This window comes from Camarhynchus parvulus, chromosome 1A (assembly GCF_901933205.1).
Source record: "Camarhynchus parvulus chromosome 1A, STF_HiC, whole genome shotgun sequence".
In the NCBI taxonomy this organism is placed as follows: Eukaryota; Metazoa; Chordata; class Aves; order Passeriformes; family Thraupidae; genus Camarhynchus; species Camarhynchus parvulus.
In genome coordinates this window covers 49,060,903-49,084,295 of record NC_044586.1, presented here as the reverse complement: position 1 = coordinate 49,084,295, position 23,393 = coordinate 49,060,903, and the positions used below count along the sequence as shown (strand labels likewise).

The 23,393-nt window shown below is 40.9% G+C and overlaps 1 protein-coding gene and 1 long non-coding RNA gene across 2 annotated transcripts in view; one reads left to right on the top strand and one right to left on the bottom strand.

Moving 5' to 3' along the window:
- Positions 1 to 2,568: 2,568 nt before the first annotated feature.
- Positions 2,569 to 5,816, bottom strand: LOC115910431. Its single transcript, XR_004061195.1, has 3 exons — positions 4,872 to 5,816; positions 3,559 to 3,613; positions 2,569 to 2,718 (listed from the first exon to the last, which is right to left on the bottom strand). It is a non-coding gene; the product is annotated as an uncharacterized LOC115910431 (long non-coding RNA).
- A 169-nt stretch (positions 5,817 to 5,985) lies between these two features.
- The window catches only part of WASL (WASP like actin nucleation promoting factor), a 50,507-nt gene continuing 33,099 nt past the window's right edge, over positions 5,986 to 23,393 (top strand). The window contains exon 1 of the mRNA XM_030959459.1: positions 5,986 to 6,437. Coding sequence (XP_030815319.1) covers positions 6,324 to 6,437 — 114 coding nt within the window. The 5' untranslated portion in view covers positions 5,986 to 6,323. The remainder of the gene's footprint in view (positions 6,438 to 23,393) is intronic.

The window sequence follows — 23,393 nt, the reverse complement described above, 5'->3', positions numbered from 1 at the left end:
TCAAGCAATGGTATGCTACCCATATACCAGCATTTTAGTTATAAAAAGTCAGGTAGGTATGTTCTTATTGGATAACTACTCCTTCAGGTAGAGTTGGTGAGCATGAGCAAAGTAGATATCCACATAAAGCACTGACATAATTTGTATATCCCATCCTAACATACCATAGGAAGAGTCCTATGTAAGAGTAGCCAGGAATGTATCAATTAAAATAACTTGTCTGTCTGTGCTAAATCCCAGATATTCCTAAGGTCTTAAGGAAATTAAACTGTCTTTACTTACTAAGAATGCAATCGAAAACTTACTTAGTTCTCTCAGAGGTGAAGCAACTGCACAGACTACAGATCTTCTTACTGATGGGTCATATGCACTAAGCAACGTAACTGTTTGGAAAAAAAATTAAATTAATGCTTTTCATCCATCTTCTCAAGCCAGTTTGGAGCATGTACAATTTTGTTTTGTTTATATATGTTAAAACTCCTACAGCATACATTTGTTAAGCTTTTAGATTTTTAAAGTATATGCTCTTTTGCCTATAAAAACAATTTAATTCACTGTACCAGTTGCTCTAGTTGGCCTGCAGCTTATATAAGTGACCTCCCCAAACACAAAAATCAGGCTGATCAAGGTATGCATGTTCTCAATCTTGCTTTATGAGGTGGAGCCATACATCTGCAAGAACACTGATGCATAAAGACTGCTCTCTCTTTTCCCCCTCCCTCCCAAATATTTGCATCAACTGGCAAAACCCACACAGAAGCAAAACAGTTAAAGAAGCAGCAGAAACAGTATGATGCATCAGAGAAGCCCCAGGGAGGTACCCAAATCTGCCCTTTGACAGGGTCTCAGTCTCTGGCCTCCTGGAGAGCAGCAGCAGCAGAGCAGGACTGCCTGGACACAGCCAGCCCTGACACACCACAGGGCTGCAGTAAGGATCTGCAGGTGTGAGACCCAGCACAACCTCCGCGAATAACAAAGATGTAGTTCATGCCAATCCGTTAAGGTTATGTGCCAGATAGAGAATTAAATATTTATTTTTTTTAAAGGGAAAATAAATAAAAACTATATAAAAGTTATTAAGTCATCCATCAAAAGGATCCAAGAAGCAATTGTTGCTGAGTTGCATTACATATTTGCCAGTTGCTCATTGACCTGTTGGGAGTAAACTATTGACCTCAAGGCAGATTTTAGAGGGCAAGTATGTACTTTGTTCTTAGCACTTACAGTAAAAAGGGTGCATTTTCAATGCACTTGCCTGTGTTTCCCTCCTCTCTGTAAAGATGAGGCTTCCTGGTCAGAACCATTCTGATCAGGGTGGGAGGTCAGTCACGCTGCAAATAAGAACTGACGTTTCAAAGCCACAGCAAGATTTTTGTTGTTAAGGAAATGTGCTTTAACAACAGATTTGCAGATCACACTAAGGAAAGAACATGTGTCTCTTTTGCTTTTTTTAACTGGTGAGGTTCTTGAGCTCCATGGTGGCTGACTAATGGCTGAAGGGGGATTTTATTACATTGAATTCAAAAATTGTCAGGAAACTTACACGAAGGAATTAATATTCCCTTTAATACCTGCAAATAAAACAAGATTAACTTATTTACTCCTCTCATGGTTATTGCTGAGTGTAAAATTCAACAAGTCATACCTTTGCTGAGTTATAAACCAAGCAAAGAGAATAAAAAGATTGTTTCAAAAAAACTCTGTGCCATACAATTTTGAAGATGAGCTGTAATGCAAGGCTAGGTGTTACCTGGGCTGGGGAAAGAAAAATGTTTTCCTCTAATTTGCAGAGCAGCTACAGAACTGTTGCACAGTTGCTGCAGACAATGACCAGTAAGTAAGAGGAGAGAGGGGACACCTCAAATTCCAGTATGTTTTTAGTCCATCTTCCTCACAGTCTTGAAAAAGAGAGCAATACAGTCTGATGCTTCAGGCCACAAAGGAATTGCTGAGGAGGTCTTGAAAAGAGTTAGATATCCCCATAACTCAAAAGTACAATTCTATATCCAAAGCAAAACCAATCTTATCCTTTGTTGAGTAAACTAGAAGGGCACAAATTTCTTTTCTTCAAGTAAGCAGTCTGATGTCAAAAATGAGGGTTAGAAAAGATACAAACAAATGACATGTACAATGGGCACTAGAGGAAGAGAAAAGCTCTAGCTGGCACCTAAGACAGGATTCGTGCAAGAAATGAAAGAACTTATTGTACCACAGCATTGGTTCTCAGGCTGCAGCCTGCTCACTCTTGCAGCAAGGACACTCTGCTGCCCACCAAGGGCGAGGCTGCTTCCACGTCCACATGGAATCTGCACAGGCTTTACTGACCAACTAAAATAATACTTAACTGTCATCTCTGGCAACTTTTGTTGCTAAATCATGTTGTTCTGTTATTGAAACCTACAGCATACAAATTCAATATAAAGCAAATAAAACACCATAGGTTTGATCTTCTTTCTTCTAGACTGTTCTTCACCTGAAACAGATAATGCAAAATTTCTGAGAAAGGAAATACAGTGACTGAATCTGAAATGAACCCTAACTTAACAGATGATTCAGTTACCTCGGGGGGGTACCTCTCAGGGCTGTGATTCCTCAACTTCAAAGGCTCAGAATGCAGAGAGAGCAGAAGGGAATGAGTCTATTATCAGTAAAATAATTAATATGTTATTTGGCATCGATTCAGTAGCAGTGCAAACCCAATCCTCATCAATGGGGTGTCTGTTGAGAAAAACATGATTTACTCAAAAAAGAGAACTTGTGTCTTTACAGCTGCAAACCCACTTCCAGTCACAAAGACAGTTCCTCATTTTCAGTTACCACAAGCGGTTTTGCAGTGAGCAGAGTGGTGTTTTCTACAGGCCCAGCCAAAAAGGCTATTGATGGAAAGGCAGCTTGCTTCACTTTTGTTCATTCCCAGGCTGCCCTCCTGCGTGGTCACAGTAATCATATGCTCTCACTCCTGATCTCCCCCAGCCCTGCTCTTGTAGTTGCTGCAGCAAGGTTTGCACTTGCCCCAGACTGTACCACTTGTCGCTGCAAATAACATGAGACAGAAGAGATGGCAGGAATTTTTTTCTCCATGGAAAGCCATATTCTCTGTTCCCCTTGCTTGTTCTTTGATGTAATCAACTCTCTCTTCATTTATGGAAAACCAGAAAACCAAACTGTGACCTAAAACCAGGACTGTGACAAGATCAAGACCTGGGAAATGCAGTGATGATGCTACCAACAAAATAATAAATCCTTGGATAACTTTTTTTCACTTATATAGTTCAGTCATTAATAAAATCTTTAAGGTATGATTCATAGCACTAGAAAAATTAACTTTAGGTAGCAAGTTTTCCTCACATTCTTACTCCATCTTCAATTGTAGAATGCTACTTCTGAAATGGTGTGAATATTTAAACTGTGAAACTCAAAATAGGAACTATTATGGTAGACGTTCACATTGAAAGATAAAAATTCAATTTTCTGTCAAAGGTAACTCTGACAAGGATAATAAAATCTATTTATTAAATAAATATTTATAATATAGATCTTTAAAATCAAGACACTTACTTATATTTATACACATTATGCAATTTCCAGTGTATTTCAGCACCTTGGTGGTATCCTGAAATGGAAAAATATGAAAGAAGAGCAGCCTCCCAAGAAGCTCATAGACATCAGCAATGGGTAACACAATTTGAACCCTAAGGAGCACAGTAACAAATTCAGAGGACAGCCTCCAAAAAACAGCAATTGCCCTAAGTCAGCAAGGGCACTCCTACATCTTCAAAACACAGGTAACTACTTGGTGGCTTTCCTTGAGACAACTTTGCTTCAAGTTGGATGTTTTATGCAGAAACAGCAGGTTTTTGCTGAAATTACTGCAAATATATATATCAAGGCAAAAATCTATTTTTCAGTGGATCCCATGGATGTATCGACAGATATTGGTATTTCCCCTTCCCTTCAGGACTCACTGTTTAGCCATCATATGAAAACAGACACAGCTTTTGAATAATTAACGAAACACAGGGACTGAAAATAGACCTCTTTTCTTCCCTTTCCTGCCTCCCCTTATTAAAAAAGCAAACAAAATCCTGACAATAGAGCCTGAAGGTTAAAAGGCCCTTAAGAATATCTACCAGCCAGCTGGTCTGCAAAGAACAGTATGAAGCAAAATGCATCACCTATAACACCCAGGCAGTATGGCAAGATTTACACAGGAACAAATATCAAAAGTTTTCAGCGAGAAAAAAAAATAAATCAAGGAATACAAGTGATTGGAAGAGGAGGACAATACCAGCATATACCCATTGAAGGTGTACTATATTTGTTATTTACACCACCAGCAAGGGAGGCATGTAAATTTCCCCAAAAGGGCTTCAGCTAGACAATAATTGTTTCATTCATGAAATAAAAAAAAAAGCCAAACAAACAAATCTCAAAAAAATAAAACCCACAAAACACTGTCTTGTAAAGTGCTTCCAAGTGTTTTATCTTTTTACACACATTTGCAATGAAAGAAATGCTGCCAATATTTTATAGCTTAAGCATTTCTCAGTAAAATACACACATCCTTACACAGAAAGTGTGTACTTTACAGAAAGTATGTAAAACTGAAGAACCTAGGATTGCTGAGAAGTACCTTAGAAACACTTGGTTCCTACTGGTTTTCCTTTACAGTAAGGCTCAAGTCACTTCTGAGAAACCTGCAGATTGAGGAGTCTTGTATATGCATGCATTTCAAACTATTTTTATGCCGTAAATTCATTATTTTCTTCCATATTCTCCCTTCCTAATACTTTTGGACACAGTTACAAGCTCTTAAGTACAGACAAAAGGGCCTGTAAGTAGAGCAGAAGGGGCTGCCATCTTGTCCCCACCTGGTATTTTGGAAGATACGAAGTCAGTACATCATCATATGTCAGCATCATATAAAGACTTGTGTTCCCAGGTTTTTCTCCTGTCTCCCCTGGTTTGTTTCCTCTTGTACTTCAGTTCTTCTGTACCATGTATAGTACATTTACAGTGGGGGACCTTCCCCCTGTCACGTAGCACCTTCCACACAGACAATTAATTTATCACAGGATGAGAGACACTCTTCACCTAAAACCACAGAAAACTAGCAAGGTGCTCACTTTGATACCTGTTTTTCACCGTTGCACACAAGAAACGTGAATATTTCTTTTGTGCAGCTGAAAGCTGAGTATAAGCAGTAGCACTTTGGGTCTTGGGGTTTTGAAATGTCTTCAGCCTTCATCGCAGCTGGTTGCTGTCATACGGAGAGAAGCAGGGGGAAGAGAAACCTGGCTGACAAAGGCTGTTGATTGTATACGTGATTTCTCCTCAGCAGCTGGCCCCTGGAGAGCGCGAAATACCTACTATTCACCTCAGACTGTGGCAGGCAGCGCTTGGTCGTGGGTGGGTGACACCCCCGCCCGGCCTCCCCGCTGGCTGGCACAGCGACACGCCGGTTGGGCAACAAGCTTCCTTTCCTGAAAACGAGAAAAGACTTTTGGCTTACAAACTACACCGGGTTCCCCTGACAGCTGAGGGGCTTCCAGCACACGCTGGTTCCCGCACCCCCGCGGGCGGCCCGGGTACCCCGCGCTCAGGCGATGTTGTCGGGGCCCCTTCGCGCTCCGGGCGATTCTCCCACAGACCCGAGCTCCCCTCGGCCTCAGCCCGGAGCCCCGGGCGGCACTGCCCCTCACGGTGGTTCCCACGGCTCCGGGTCAGGGGCCGCGTCCCTACGACAGCGACCGCTCACTCCTTTTCGTCATCCTCTTGTCTTTCTTCTTCTCCGTGCCCTGATCACCCCCATTCTCCCCCTTCTCGCCCCCGCGTGCCGCCCACGCCCGCCACCGCCCGGCCCGGCAGGTACCGAGGGGGCGGGCACGGAAGGCGACGCCCTCCCCTCCCCCCGCACGGCGCATGGTCGCGGCGGCCGCGCGCTCGCCGGGCTCCCCCTTGGCTGCCGCGCGCCGTGGTCTCGCCCGCCCCCGCTGCCATGTTGAATCGCGCGGCCGCCGGGGCCGGGCCGGAGTTGGAAGTTTAGGGGCGGGAGCGCTTGGGATCGGCCCCGGCGCGGAGCGGCTCTGGCGCGGCTGCACGGCTGCCTGGCACCCCCTTTCCCGACCGCCCCCCTCCCCGGCACCCTGCCCGCCGCCCCTCTTTTCCTCCCTCCTTTCCCGGCTCCTCGAAGAGGCTCCGCGATGCGGCTGCTGTGAGGCCCCGGCGGCGGCGGCGGCGGAGGAGGAGGAGGAAGGGGAGGAAGGGGCCGCGGGCGCCATCGGTCGCAGGGCGGCGAGGGCAGCGCCGGGCCGGCCCCGGCCATGAGCGGCGCCCCGCAGCAGCAGCCCCCGCGGCGGGTCACTAACGTGGGCTCGCTGCTGCTCACCCCGCAGGAGAACGAGAGCCTCTTCGGCTTCCTCGGCAAGAAATGCGTGGTAAGTCCCGACCGGGGGGGCGAGGGGACTGGGGCACCCCCAGCCGCCCCACCAGGGCGCGGCGGGTCGGGGCCCGGGGCGGGCGGGGGCGTGTGAGGACAGCCCGGCCGGGCGCTGGGAAGTTGAGGCTGCGGAAGTTTCATCCTGCTCCACTGCCCCGTCCCGGCGTCGGGCGGGGGGCGGCCCTCGCAGGCCTCGCTGCCCGCCCGGCTCGCCCGCAGCGCAGGGCGGGGAGCGATGAACGGCGGCGGTAGCGGCCCCTCGGCCGGCCGGGTCCGGCGAGGCTACCGGCCCTGAGCGCCGGGCCCGGCCTCGCTCGCTTCGAAACCGGGCGCGCCGGGCGGCTCCGAGACCGCCGCGGGCACCGGTGTGGGCGCCGTCCTTCCGCGCCTCGCTGCCCATCGGCAAATGGAGCTCCCGGGGGCCGGCGGGGCTCCCGCTGCCCTGCCGCCGACCCGTGCGCTGCAGGGGAAGCCGGCCGCAAAGCAGCAGCCGCGGGGCTCCGGGGCCGTGAAAGTTCCATTGCTCGACGCGGCTGGGACGGACCCCAGGTGCACCAGCGGTACAACAAAGCAGTGTTGGACGAAGTTGTAGAAGGCTCATATCAGTGGTAGGCCTGCCTTGGGTTTAGTCTGTACTTTTCTTAGCGTAAACAACAAGTTCGTGTACTCAAATACTGCATATTTTCCTATTTCTATATCAGTAAGTTCGGTTTCAGAATACCTTCTTGCATGTAACGTAAAACTGTGCTAAAACTACTTATCTATATTAAAGAACTATTTGAAAGCTTCAAAAGATAAACGCTTTCACTGGAATAGAAGCTGCTTTTTTAAAAATAGTGATTTTCAAAACAATGACTTTTCTGGTGCATTGGGTCCCGTACCTAAAATACTGTTAGACACTTACTATAAAGCTATGCAGAGTGTTTCATGAACTTAAAACTGTGACTTAAAGCAGGATATCCGTGTAGTCATACTGATTCCACATAACTCTCTGGACTTTGAAATAGTACCGTTGATCAAACTGAGTGCTGTGAGGAAAACATAAGATGCAGCAACGGAACAGGAAGTAGAGAATATTATTTACATTGGGGTGGGTTAGATAAGATGCTGTCACAGTAACTAAGTTTTGTGTCAGAAGGTATGACCCTAAAGTATATGTTTTGAAAAGTATAGAATTGTAGAAATCCCTTGGTTAATTTCAGGCAACGTTTTGTATCTTCAGCTTCTTTGCTAAGAAAGAAAAAAAAAAACAGTATCAATTTTTCTTTAAATATAAAAAATAGTGCATGAATTTGTGTGTAAATTGATTTTCAATTTGCTTTTCTATAACTTGATTTTTTCTTGTCAGGTAAACGCACTTTTCATTTCTCTTATACTTAGCTGTAAAACTCACCTAGTTAAGCTCCCAAATTTTCTGCATAAGTAGTATGTTGAAAGAAGACTGGAGGTAAATATCTTCACAGGATCTGGGTGTCACGGGATTTACGGCTTGCTTGAAATTACACATTCTTCTGATTTACACTGAATATTGGATGACTTTCCAGTTGAGGTTCTTAAAATTATGGTCTGTTGTTTCCTCTTTTCCCAGCCCTTTGTGCGCTCTAAGTTAATCATAGGCTTACTTTAGTAAAGTTGAGGTTCTCTGCTCAGTCTTGAGGACTTAAGCATTGAAGATCTAGAGGTATTTAACCAGGCTTTTTTGGCTTACTGTGTGGCATGAGCCAGAAATTCAGAAATAAGTGAACAGATTGAATATTCTGCCCTTTGAAGGGCACTGTCTTAAGCTGGGAAGTGGAATGGGTACCTGGAGATGGAAACAACCTCAGCTGTCTAACTTGAAGCCACAGTATCTGTTGGAGCCCAGTAGGACTCTTGGTACTCTTGACCTTCTAGCTTGACTCAACATGCTATGCTGATAAATGCCTTTTTATTCATGATATTTGATCTCATAATATCCATGTTTGAATTACTAAGTAGTGAAGTTTGACTGTAAGTTCTGCTTTTTAAGAAAGGAAGATGTTGTGAGTTCTGTAAGATGCTAAATGCTTGCTCTTGCAATCACCTGAAATATCTGGGCTGCCTTGCTGCTGCAGGTGATGTTTCTGTCACTCTGGGGCATGGAGAGACTATCGGATATGATCTATATCAGCCACATTGACATAATTTTGGGTTTTGTTTGACTAGACCTTGGGTTTATATCACTACTGCAATGAACACCAGAGGAAAGTTGAGACATTAAACTATGCTCCTAAGATACTCTCTGTAGTAATAATTTATAGAGTTCTTAATGGATGCCATAATGCTGCTATCAGGCCTGAAGGGCTTAGTTAGGAAAGCATGTGGTGCTCTGAATCTGATTTATTTCAGTCTTTCCTTTATTTCTGACTGGTAACAAGGCAGCTATTTTGAAATAACATTAAAGATTAAACTATCTGATTTTTGTTCTATGGGAAAGCAAAGGAACATATCAAGTAGTGTATAACTTTGAGTACTCACAGTCTGTGAACTCGGAAATGGACACAGTTCCAATGGCCTCTTAAGTAATGATCCCTGATAGAAAAATTTCCTGTGAGAGGGGGAAATGGTGAAGAGCCATCACTCTGTGTGTTGCTGAGGTTGATACCATTCTGCACACTACTACTGGTACTTTGAGAAACTCACTAATAGACAAGTGTACATACAGAGGGTAATTGATTTTCTTCCTACTCTATTTTTCCCCTCTACTTGCTGAGCTGTAAAATGTTTATCTGAATCTACAAGCAATTAAAATACCTTTGCTCATGACAGATCAGGCTTTCAAAGCCGAGCCACTGGCTAATAGTCAAAGCTGTAGCTATAGTTAATTTGGCTGAAATATGAATCCAGATGTAGAACTATTAACAGAATATATCCAGCATAAAGCCCTTTAGGACTCCCATTGTTTAGGCATATAACTAATTTTCATTCAGGTTTGTGACCTTTGTTATCTAGGTCAGGTGTAAAATTTGCTCTCTTTAAAAAGTTTTCAATAACTTTTTAATAATAATGTGGAAATAAAATTTTATGTACACTCATACTAAGTGGAGCTATGAGATTAGTTTTGTGCATATTAATGATTTTTGTGGTTATGCCCAGCTTAAAAGTTTTTGCATAAGTTCTGGTTAGTTATTAATCATTACGTTAAATAATGATGAGTTTTGTAAGAAAAAGTAAATGCTAAATGCCCATCTTATAATCTGTAATAAAGAAGTAACTTTTATAATTTGTATGATTAATATTGGTCAGAGATGTCAGTAATGATAAACAAGTTTTTTCTGTAGAAATAATTTTTGAGAAATAAACCATGAGAAGTATGTACTTGGTAGCATTAGAAGTAGGTAGAATGGAGTATGGATATTTTATGCTGCTTAGAAGTGCGACTCAACACTTGGATAAGGTGCAGTGAATAAGGCTGGGAATATGTTGTTCTTTGTGAGATCTCACCGTGGTTCATATGGTAAACAGGAACTGGTGAAGGATGCAGAAACAGAAGTGACACAGCAGTAAGCTAACTAAGAAAACTGTTTTGGCTGCTTTTAAAAGTGCACGTGACCAGAATAAGTTTGTATATCAGAGCCAAAGAACAAATTGCAGTAATAGTTGAGATAAAACAAAATAAAAACTTGAATGGCAGTTATAGCTCTTAATTGATAAGAATTAAATGTTTTATCAGGAAGGGACTTGTAAGATTACTTGGGCTTATGAAAACAGCATGAACTAGGACTCGAAGGTAGACTACAGGTCTGAGTAATGGGCAACTTCACGTGCCTGAGAAGTGTTGGGACTCCTCAGTTTGAGTTTAGGCTGCAGTCTGTACATCCAAAAAAGATTGACACTGCAGTTTAAAAAATACTATCCCCTGTACAAGTAGGGAGAACTGTGTCATTAATTCAGTGGTGATTCTCTCATCTTTGCATTTGTTTTTAAATGAGATATTGAGGGAAAAGATCAAGTGTAAAGGATGGGGTCTTGTGGAACAGGAGAGTATTGGGAAATAGGCCTGGATTTCTTTTGAGATTTGCCCTGTTCTACAAAAGACATTTAGCATCTTTAGACACCTCACTAGTATCCACTAGAGTGAGTTCTCTGAACAACTTACCAGTGATAATCTTCCATTGTAGAGAAAATGACAGTGGGGTATTGACAGTTCCTTTGTACCAAACCTGTGCCTACAAAACTTTTTTTACAGTAATGGATCATATCAGACTCTGTAGAGCAAGTGGTACAACCATTGTCCTTATCATAGTGTGTTTCTCATGCTCACAGCTTGCTATTAATGTCTCTACAGCATAGTTCACTACCTTAGCTTATTTACCCATGGATGAGAAATGTTTTGAGACTGCTTGGGAGCAGACTAGAAGGCACTGCATCTCGTAGCTGTATGTATTTGAGACAAAGCATCAATTCACAAAGTGTGGGATATGGTTAAGGAGAAAAAGGCAGAAATTTAGGTGTTAAAATCCCATAATTGTCAATAAACCTCACTGTCAGTTATCTAAATCTCTTATTCAACTGACTTTAAGATAGAAACTCAGCTAACAGAAGTTTTTGTGTTCAGTGACCATAGTGGTTATATCTCTCCTGGCTGTTCTTGTACCTCATGTGCTAGACAAATTGTGTCTTGATATGAGGAGTGAGTCCTGCTACAAGTTTCAGTCACTGTGTGTCTGTTGTGAAGCATTATGTATTGCTGAATGAAGGGTGATCTAACTAAGACAGACAGAACCTGTACCTCACTCTGTTAAGGCTTCAGCATTAAGCTCTTCTGAGATATATTTTATCTGTTTTGGAGGCAGTCAAGTGCCAAAAGTCTCTCAGCATCTCTGTGGTTAATCAGGTGGTCAAGTATGCCACTCATGCTCCTGATAAGTGCTCTGGAACCCTATGGTATACATACACAACAGGATGAAAACAATTTGTAGTCACAAGCTGTTGTGTTGTAACTTTCTGCTTTTTCACAACTAAGAGTCATATTAAGGAATTTAGAAGAGGGCAGAGTTTTAATTTAGAATTCAAATGAACAGTCAAGTTTTGACTAAGTTTTTCACTAAGATGTTCAGATAGCCTAGTTCAGATTGCTTAGGAGAATATCCAAGGAAGAGGTAGGTTCTTGTTAGAAGATAAGCATTGAGTTTGCTATTTTATGCAAAATTTTAAATGTAAAGACTACTTTGTTCTTCCTTTAATGGAAAATTGATGTGATTTCTTGGTGTTATCTGCTTGTAATTATTGTTTTGAATTTTTTATCACTAGAATGTTTTTCTCTCTGCTTATTTCTTCTGGGGTTCTGAAAGACGTAGTACTAGCCGAATTTGTCGCAAGTGAAGAGTGTAAGATCCCTCTTGTAAGAAACATGCAGTTTCAGGCTAAAAACATGAAAATTAGGAATGCTCTAATTTTAGATCTTGAATTTCTTTTTTTGAAAGAGTTCTGGTACTTCTGCCTGAAAAAACTCACCTGTTTTTTTCTTTAGAACTTCCTATGACTCTTATTGCTCTACTTTGTGTCAGCATTAAGAACCCGTCTACTGCTTTCATTGATAGTGGCTGCAGGTGCCTGCAGCAATTGCCACTGGCAGCTTCTAGCTTAGTGCTGGAATGGATGGAGTGAAGCATTGAAGATATTTGTATGTGATGAGCGAGTGCCACCTAGGAACTTTGTACTAGTTCATTAACCAATGTGAAAAAAGGCCTGATCCTGTCACTGGCTTTTTATAGGCAGAACTGTCTGTACATTGGGTTTGTAGAGCTCTAAATGCTCTGTTTGCTGAGAAAATTTGCCGTTGACTTGAAGCTGTGTGGTAAGATTTATAGTGTCCTCTTCTCCAGTGAGTGTGTTTCACAGGCTTGTCTCTTGAGGAATCTTTGTAGTACAGAAATAAAACTTAGTATACAGGAGACTTATGGTTTCATTACCTAATACCTAGATAATAAAATACAGGAAGAACGAAAATGTGTCACAGGCACTAGACAGAGTTGCTGATTGGTAGGTTAGGAGGTTAGGGTACAGTTTCTTGAAGAAAGGCTGACATTGTGTTACTTAGCACAGAGGGATTTTTTTTTATTGGCTAGTTGGTTCTCCTTGTAACAGTAAATATTGCAGAGTGGATTTAGTAGAACTAGAAGTTCTACTTCTACTTCATGGGTGGTTTTAAACAGCCCGCTCTACTGGGACGTGACTCAGATGCTGTACAAGATAGTTTAGTTTCTCCAGGTATTTGCTTGGGTACACTGCCACACCATCTTTTCTGGCTTCCAGACATGTTGTTGGTGCCTGGATATCTAATAAAAAGGGAACAATAGGTGTGACCTTCAGGTCAATTGTAGTTAAATTTGAAGAGCCTGAAGTGTACTGTGATCATCGCAGGAGCGGTGTTCTCAAAGGTCCAAATAGAAAAAGAAAAGATGCAGTTCAAACAATCATAGGGACACTTTCTTAGAAAGCTGCTCACTTGCTAAATTCTTAAAATTTAGTAGTGTTTTCTCAGACACTTCTGAGTTAAAGGTAGACAGTTTTGCTGACACCTCTTTGTGCAGTAAATGACACTTTAGGTATCTCAAATTAGAATGTCTGTGTTAAGAATATATAATTCTAGAATAAGTTCATTAAATGAATTACTCAATTCCTGTAGACATAATGTTCTGTGGAGATGATCATTGCTGGCAAGAAAACTGTTGCTGGCTGCAGAGCTCCACAACACATTTGCAGATTGCTTCTCACTTTAGGCACTTGCTTTCATACATGCATCCCCACCTTGGTGAGGCTGTTTTCCCTCTACTGTTTATTTAGCTGTCCTTAAAATCCTGACTCTTAATGTAGCATTTTCTTTTTAGGTTTTCTAAGAAACAGTGTTAATACATTTTTCAGTTCTCCAGTGTGTCTAGTTTAAAGCTGAAAGATAACACTAAGGTTGTGTTTCCGTTTCTGTAAGACAGTTTCACACATCATTTTCCCCTGCAGAACATCTTGTAATTCAGAATTTCCCTGCATTCATCTCCTTTACCTTCAATGCAAATGTGTTACTTTGCCTTTATTTCCCCTTGTCCATTAGCCACTATGCAGCATAAGGGGTGTGTATTTAGTGAGCACAGATATCCTCCTATATAAGCACATTTTGTATGTGAAGGTACTGTGCCTGCAATTTGAGAAACACCAACTTGGCAAAAGAAAGTGTGACTTTTGCCTTTTTGAACAGCCTTGAAAACTGCTTTCGTTATTTGAACTCTCAATTATGTGAAGGTAACTCTTGCCTTTGAGATTGCAAATACTTTAAAAAAATGTGTTTACTTCAAGTATCACTGATGATAATGGCTGTCCCAAAAGTTAGCCAGCACTTGCTGAGATTAAGTAATGAGCCCTAGTACTTGTCTTGCTGTCTAGGCTGAAGAGCAAGAATATTTGGAAGTGGGAATTTGGGTGTAAATTTTAAATGTTTTCTCCCCTCTCAATGTGACAGCCAACTTACCTGTGTGTGATTTGTGGATAAGAAATTAGTATTAATTTGTTATATTTTCTTTGTGGAGGATGAAGAAAAGTGACCGATTATTTTACAACCTCCCTAGTACATTTTGTAACAGAAGCAGTAATTTATTAACTCTAAAAGAATTTTCTATTTTAGGAATCAATTTTACCACTATTTCTTTTGTAAGCTCTGTTCTGCTGAGGTACCTTGAAGTCCTGCATAGTGACCTCTTCCCTCCAAATCTTGTGTCTCTGCTTTCATCATGTTCTCCTTGTACTCTCAACACATGTGCTTTTTATGCTTTTAGTAAGTTTTCTGTCCTGTCCCAATAACAGGGTTTCCTCCTTTCCTGTTTTCCTCTTGCACCTGAAGTGCTTCCAGAATTTCCCTTTCTCCCTTCAGCTCCTGCATCCATAATCTGCACAAAGATCTCTAGGTAGGACTGACTCTCTTCCTGACCATTCTCCCCTCCACTCCCTTATTTCCCCTCCTCAGTTCCTCAGCTTCTTTGTTCTTAAGGATGAGCAAGGAAGGATCTGATTTGTGTCTCATCAGATGTGTAGTCCTACCCATATGCAGTGCTGGGATAAACATGGCATTTGTATGTAGCTCAGCAGAGCACTGCGCAAGGACAGTCATGAGCAGGGGAGGCAATGTCTGTGCCACACAGCTTTTGCTGCTGCAGACATGGAGTGCACTGGAGCCTGAGACCTGGCCATTACTCTTTTCTCACCTGTATTTGTCTTCACTGGCCAAAGTCATTGTTAATGTTGTTATAGGGAAGAGAACTTCTGGTGGATATGAGAAGGGTACACAGAAACAGGAGTATGGTATTCCTCAGGCTTCTTGCACTGCTCCACCCTTCACTGCTGCTTTTCCAGCCAGGACTGGACGCTCCAGTTTGTAAGCTGCTATGTTAAGAAACTGTATACTGAAAGATACAGCTTCAGCAATTCTACAGGCTTAGATTTGAAACTGCAGAATTGCTTAGTCCTGCTTCGACTGAACTGTAAGTTATTTCCTGCTCCTCTAACCATGTGACAGCTCTCTCTGAGCACAGCTAAGATGTGGTCATTCTTTCTAAGTAGACATTTTTTCCCTTCACTCCCCCTCAGTCAGCCAAAGCAAACAGAAACATCACTTGGCTTATGACACTAAATATACACAAAGGCATCCAAATAAGCTCCTCTCTCTAAAACTGCGCTTGATTCTTGTGGTTAACTGAAAAGAGGAAGAAAACTATGAACATCCTGTAGTGGTGTGCACTCTGTGCAATACCACAGGCAAAAGCTTCCCCTTGCATTTGCAGAGAAGGAAGCAGTAGTTTCTAACAAATTAAATGCAGGGCTATTTTTTTCTTTATTTGTTTTAGGTTTTAGTTAAGAGTGTCTCAGGTATAAAATTCATTTTATAACTGGATATGCCTTTATTAGCATTTATATTTTTATCAACCTGATAATGAAGTTTTTAAAAATTCAGGGTTTGGGCTTAATTTTGTGTTAATGTTATGTGAACCAGTATCTTTTAGCCATACAATAGTGTTTTAATTTTGACCTTTCTTAAATAATGTTGGCCTCTTTATGTTACACTGTACTGGTGGCACGGTGCTCAGTTTGTGTATCTGGAACTTTAAATATAGCTTTAAATTGAAAGAGTGATTGTGACAGAAAGTGCTGGTTGCACATGGTGTCTAGAGCTCAGCGATTCAATGCACCATTTCTTTATTTTAAAAAATAGTTTTGTCTTTAAGAGGTTTGTCCATATATTCAGGTGCCAATATTTCTGTACCTGAGAGACTGATACTAGCAGCTGATGCCTCTTCTCAGGTCATGACCTTCCTTGCCTTAAATCAAGCATCTAGATGCAACATTATACCTATAGTTGTGTGACAGTTTTGTTTTATAGGATGCGTGGAGATGGGTTTGGTGCTAAATGTTTTGCTGGGATATGTAGATCTCACTCCATGTCATGGTTTTAACTTTATCTTTTTATGTCATTTAGAAGGTCTTGCTTTAAATGCTTGTTTGTCATTGAGGCTTTTGCTTAACAGCCTCTTTAAACACCTCTGGTCTTTTCTGCCTGTAAATGACAGAAAAAATCCTGTTTGTTTCTCTGTCCACTTTTCATATTGTTTATGGAAATTTGTTTATTGAAAAAGTGTTCATGTTGCTGGTCCAGGCTTCACATGTGTTACCAAGGAGTCCGTCTCTCACACTGACCATACCTGTCTGGACCAAAGCTTTATGTTGCTGATAACATTTAAGCTTGGTGGCAGAAGGATGCATCTTGTCTTTTTTCTCACCTGTGGTGTGTCAGCCAGCTGTGCTAACAAACCTAAGCGGGGCAGTAGCATGAACTCAGGCACTGTTCCGTGACCGTCCATGTGTTCAATTTGCTGGCACACTTCCTGGCACAGTTTTGAGTGCTAGCCTAGTAGGTGCTCAAATTAGTATAAGTGTGGTTTTTGAGATTAGAGTGGTATTAACAGTTCCTGGTACATCAAATGGGGTAGGGCGATCGCTACCCAATTTCCCATCATATTCAGAAAGTGGCCCAGGTCTTAGTAACTCATATTTGCACAACCAGGGAAATCTGTGAGGAGACAGAAGCAGTTCTGGGGATGGGGAGATGTGAACTGTCTCTTCTAGCATTGTCAGTAGCATGTAGATGACAGAATAAGTGTCAGCTCTGCTGCTGTGCACGTAACTGTCTGCTTTGACATTAAGTTCAAGTCAAACCTGTTTTTCCTGCCAGCAGCAAAATTCAGGGGTTTTTTTTGTTGTCTTTCTGCTCCTAGAAATTGCTTTTGGAAGCTGGAGAAGATGTAGGTGCCTAGAAGTTTACAGCAGACAAAAGTGTGCCTGTGCACATAATCACCTGCTGCAGTGGACAAATTACCAAGTCTATTTGATACTGATACTGTGAACACAAGCTCATAAGGTTTCTGATCTCTGATTCCAGGAGGGAAAAAAAGATTTTGCCTTCTGGTAAGGAGATGTAGCTGACTTGTAGCTGTGCTTCTGCAGAGTGCATGAGGTACAGCACAGATGACCTTAAAGGATGCTGCATTTCTTTTACTTCACTCCTTGTTTGCCGAACAATGGCCTAAGAAAATGTATCCTGTCTGAAGGTTTCTTTTTTAATGAGTAGTTTGTAAGTGATTTAAGAAAAGTTCTGCACATCTTCAGAGCCTCCAGGGATGTGCTTACTTCTCTTAGAATCTTAACTGCATTTTGGAGTGTTGTAGCAGTTTCCCATCACTTCAGATGCAGTAATTTGTTTCCTGATTGAGCTCCAGAGACCATTTTAGGGTGTCGAGTAGTGTAATTAGTGATAGTTTGATCATCACATATTCTGTCTGTGCTGGTATCTCACCTTAGTCGTTAGTTCTGTCTGGGGTATAAAGGTATGAGCTCAGGAAACTTTTCAATTTGTTCTGTCTTCTATGTCCACAAGATCTGCTAGATAGTGTTTGCATGTGTCAGTTCCGTGAACACTTCTCTCAAGTTTTTATTTTACCATTTTTCCCCTTGAGTGTCTGGTTATTCCCTCTCTCCCTTAGGCCATATTTTTTTCCCAATGTCACTTTTGTAAGTCAGCACTGGCAGGAACTGGTCCCCTGATGAGGCTTGGTGCTGTGCAAGCAGTTTTCTCCTACAACAGGTAGCATTTGGTTCAGAGCAGCTGAGTGATTTTAGGCTTTATTTCAGGATGATGGCTTGCATGTCTATTCTGGCTGCAATAATTGTTTTAGCAATGAGATGATGCAGTACCAATATCCATTTGACTGGAAATAACTTCTCCAAGGATACCACATACAAAAAAATATCACTATGATGCAAGTCTGAATTAGCAAAGGGTGTTACATAGTTGACTTACTACAGATAAACAGATCAGCCTGGAATACAGATGTCTCCCATGCATTATCAAGGTTTTTCAATTCAGGTGCTCTAGGCACTTTAAGTGCAGCATGATGCCTGGTTTGTGAGAGTAACCTAGTCCTGGAATGAGCTGACTGACATGTTACTTCTTGGAGTCTGGAATTTGGCAGAGGACTGTTGTATTTCTTGCGGAACTGAAGCTTTTATGTAGGGATTGGCAGATTTAGAGATGTTAGTTCCACATAATCTAGTAAAAAACTCTCAAGATGTATATAATATTGCACCTGGTGGATGGCAGTGGCATTCTGAAGGATGCACTTTTGAGTAACAGATGGGACACTTCTATTGGTGAAGCTGAGTAGCTTTCAATTCATTCTGTAAATCTGCTCTGTGTGCCCAGGAATGGATATGAGACTGTCAGGAAATCAAGATTTTTTTTTTATTTACCCCAAACCCCTCATCCCCTGCAAGGCTTTCTCAAGATCCAGCTGTGTTACTGGCACTCTCCATCACCATCTTCCTATAGGAGTGCTTGTACCACAGTCTTAAAGCTTCTGACAATTCATCTCCTAGGTCTTTTGAGGACCCAGTTATACAGACTTAAATCTGATACATATCAACCATACCATCAACCATACTGAACTTCTAGCAAAGTATTGCTATTATGTAGGTCCTACACCTGTAATAATTTATTGCAGGAGGCTGGGAGAGGTATCCTATTTCTATATTCATGTAAGGTCTCTTGAGGAGGGTGTAGTTTTTCTTGAATTCTGTCTTAGTGAGGTAACCAGCTTGTTTTTTGTCTAAGCTGTATACTCATGGGAGTGATATTATCTTTCATACACTCAACATCGAGTTTTCTGTTTCTATATTAACAGATTGAGGCTGTTCAGGTGCTCAGTGCAACTGAAGTAGTTGATCACAAAGGAAGGGAATATCCACACAAAAACTGGAAATCCAAAGTCTCCTTTGACAAAGGGTCCCTTCTTTCACCCATTGGGATTTAAGGTGCATCATTGCCCTTACAGAGAATATCTTGTTTCCAAAAGTGTTACACACCTGAAAAAATAATCATTATGATGAATCATAATCTGTTCAATGATTGTAACTAGTATAACATTTATTATGTACATTTTTATGTTAGTGTGGTTTAACAATTTACCTGCTGATTTTATAGTGTCATAAAAGCACTGTAATTTATTGCGCAAGTGGAGGTTTTCAAATAGTGACAAACGCTTGACCTGACAAGAAAGCAGTTGCCAGTTCTTCCAAGCAGCAGGAACCATTAATGTTGAGCATGTTAGCCTCTTTCAGCTCCAGAACAGACTTGGAGACTTGCAGAAAAGCAGTTCAGAAACTGAAGCATGTAATGCTTCAAATCTGATGCCTGATTAGGATAATAATAGTGATTAATTGGACTGCAGTGCAATACAGATTGGTAGTTATCAGTGTTACAACTTCACTGTGATCACAAGCAAAGCTATCTTAACATCTTTTGACTTAAGTTTATATTTTGGATCGATATTAATTCAGAAAAAAGCTTAAAGGTCAATTTCAGACCAGATGTTTCTTTTAGCTGTTCTTTGAAACAAATGTTTTCTGTCCTAACACTCATTAAAGTATCTTTACCGTGTCCATGTTAATTATATTGGTGTGACTTTGTGGATTCTAAAATCTTATATTGGTTTAATAAATATTGATTTTCTTTATTGTAAGCTTTGTTTCTCACATGAGTCTAGTACTCTTGTAAGTAGAGTGAAATAATTTTTATTTTACTTGTAAATTCAGGTGGGTACATGTAACTTTTCATATAGTATATATGTTACTGCTGTTGAACAATGTTCACAAGTTACAAACAGGAACACAGCAGTTAAGGGGAGCTAACTATCTTCAAGTGAAGATGAGGGTGATTTTGTTCTGATTATCCAGACATTAAGAATTGAGATTCAGAACAGTATCACTGTATCTGTTCCTTCCCTTTGCTATATGAACTTGTACTACCAGCTCTGCACTGAAAGAAAAAGTAAGTATTGCATGATATTTTAATTTTATTCTTAAACTGGAAACTGGTGACTGGATATGGACACTGAAGTGTTAAGTGCAGTGGAAAAATAACATCCTGCTGCCTTCTTTCTACAAAATTTTACTTGTATAAATAAACACTTTTTCATTAACTTTAAATAGTAGATTCTTTACAGTTTTTGCTCTTCTTGGTGTGTTCAGTAAAGCATACAGTTCCATTATAAGAAATATTCTGGCACCATAAGTTGTTACAGAAGAATTTTGGCTTCAGGGATGTAGGTTTCCCATTCAGCAGCCCTCTGCATTTATTTTCAGATAGTGGGTAGTAAGTTCAGAAAGGAAATTGTGGACTCCATTGTTAATATCTGAATTTCAAAATAATTCTTAATCTGGACATATTGTTAAGTCCCAGCTTGGCAGAGCTCAGTTGTATTTCTTTTTTCACCCTGGAGATGGAATATTGCAAAGTCAGCAATTCTTTCCTTAAGGGTGTTTTTTCCCTTCAATAAACTCCACTAAATTACCTTTGTACTACTCGTTTAGACAGTCAAGGGGAGAGTGTAACAAAAACACAAATTATTTTTTGGTGGGGGTTTTTCTTTAGTAGTAGAAATTGAAGGTTTGTAATATCTGACCTGAGAGTATAAACATAAATCTTGAGCTGCAAAGGCCATGCTACAGTGGAGTTTTCAGCTCCTAGGGGGAGGTTAGGGGACAAAGTAGCAATGCCAAAAACTAAAGTAAACTCTCCCTTGCATTTTTCTATGTAGTCTGAATCCTTTGTAAATTAATCTAGATATATGGGGATGATGAGATTGCCCTTATTGAAGGGCTATGTCAGAACTAGGCTAGAGTGCCTGGTTTTCAAAACTACTTTTTTTTTTTTTGCGTGTGTGTGTTTTTAATATTTTTTTCAATGCCTATATACTAAGACTTCACAGATTATTATTGCTCAGGGGTTTTAATGGAATAGACCACCGAGACATTCCAGGTACATGGGAAGTTTTGAGTCATATGCATTGTACTCTGTAATCTTCCATCTTAAGAATCACAAGTTAAATGTACTGTGTAAAATAGATGTGATGGTGACTTGCAGAAGCATTAGTAATTTTATTACAAAGAATTTGCAGCCATGGTTGGTCTAGAATAGAAATAGGGGATTTAAATTGTAAGCCTGAGATCTATGTACATTCAGCCATCTAAGACCACCATTCTGTGACACTGCTTCTGAACTAAAGTTTGTTTACAGACACGTGAATTTAGGAGGCTTTTGGCCTCCACAGCATGTTGGTAAAAGTAGTGCTGGTACCTGCAAAGAAGGAGCCCCTTTGGGCAGTGATAATTGAAACTGTTAGCTGTAATAAATGTCACTGGACTCAAGGGGCATCCTCCCCATGGTGAAAGAATATCTCCATTTCCTTACCTAAAACATACATGGAAATTAACCTGTCTTAACCTTTGCTGTTAGCAGCAATTAGCAGCTATTGACACATATCCCACACCCTCCAAAAATAATTTCTGTCTGTGACAGATTATACTTCTTCATCAGTAGTTCTCCAAGCAGTTTACAGAGATAGAAGTCAGTGTCTCCCTTACATGTTACAGATGAGGAAACTGAGGCACGGGGGACAAACAAACGTTAGCATGCAACTTCTTATTGCTGGAACAAAATGAAAACCAGCAGTCTCCTGGGCATTGAGCTGGGGTCTAATGTTTTATCCTGCAGTAAATTTTGAATATGGCAAGGGATCATAGAACTAACACATCTTAATGCCTTTTTTTTCTCCATAGTATACCAGCTTTTTAAGACTTGTCAACTATTCATAGCAAAGTCAGTTGCTGGTATATATTAAAAAAAAATCTTACATGTAGTTATGTTTTCTTGTATCTGGCTTGAATTGCCATAACTATTCTGTTTAAATGTGAACTGCTCGAGGAGGAATTAATACATGTTGAATTGTGGCATGGTGAAAGTGTGAGGGGGGGGTTGCATCTCTAAGTACCTTTATGTAAGTGGATTGAGTCTGCTTTACAGGGCAGGACACAAGTTGTATACACAATTGCGAGACCAGTTGCTGGCTATTATTCAAAGAGGTTTTACTTTTAATAGCCTTTTCTCATATTTCTTAATATTTTGAAGGGAGTTCTTTGTTTTATGTTGGCATGTAATTAATGTGCTCTTATAAAAGGGTTCTTTTAAAACAAATGAAGCTGCTTTATTTCAGTCTTCCCTAAGTATCAAAAGTCAAAATTCAGTATCATTTTCTGTCTTCAGGTGTAGAGATCATAAGTGAAGTTCACCTAAATATCATGTCTGCAGAGCAAATACTCATTTATTAGATCTGTTTTTTAAATCTGGGCCTGGGGGTACCAAGTGGATGCTGAATAGCATTTTCAAGGGGTCATGAATGAGTGTTCCAAAGTTGGGATAATTCATGAAATCCTGAGGTTTATGCTTCATATCCTTTCCTTACTTAATTTACTGTTGTTCTGCAGATTTTTACTTGTAAACTTCATGGTACCTATATCACTGAGTGGGTTGATAAGGAACTGCATGGATCTAACTTTAAAAAATGGGCCTGAATTCTGGTGTTTTTTCCTCAAAGCACTCTCATATCTTCAAAGTGGGTATGAAGATTTTTTATAAGAATCTGCATTTAATATGCAGCTAGTATGTAGCATCTACAAAAATGTTACTGTGCAGAGAATGGAATGGCTGAAGGCTGAAGGAAGAGAACTTTAGTACATGAAGGCAGTGAGTTGCTGTAGAAGAGAAGGGCATGTTGAGGGCAAGAGGCTGGGTTTTCTTATAGCTGGATGGGCAGTGGAACAGGACAAAACAGAGGAGAACTCAGATTTTATCCTGTGCATTGCATGAAACTTTTGATTCTTTACTTGAATCAGCAATTTCTGTGTATGACCATGAAACATGGCTTTGAGAACTGGTTAATCTACATACCTGTACAATCTCTGACATGGTTATGTAAGGTTCATCCTAGTCTTGGCAGTCTTGATAAATTTAAAATGGATCAAAATTGAAAAGTAGACTTCAGCGTTGTCTAAAAATTCCCCAAGCTTTGGCAAGAACAGTCTTACATGCTTTGAATCTGAGTGTTTCTTGAGAGGCTGGAGAGGCAGTGGAACTGCAAGACAAAATGTCGTCTTTAGTGAGAATTTCTGCTCCATAGCAGTAGGCAGTGACATATTTATGGAAAGCTTGTATGCAGCATATTATCTATATCTATATGAACAACTTCAACTCCAGAACACAGATAACTGTTTTGCTGTGTGCGCTGTTTTGTGGCCAGCCAAGGTTTCAGCAGCTCTAAGCAGTGAGGTGCAACTCAGTGAGTGATGCTGTGCAGGTAAACAGGAAGTGACGGTGTTCAGTTTGCTCATCAGTGGAAACCCCAGGTTATGTATGTCAGCTGGTAAATGATCTGCTACACTGAGATAGCTTGGAATATTATAATCTGCAGCATGCTTGTGGTTATGGTTATGTCATGTCTCAGGAAGGCTGAAGTCTTCCATGTGCTGTCCTGAATGGAGGTTGTACGATTTGAAAATAACT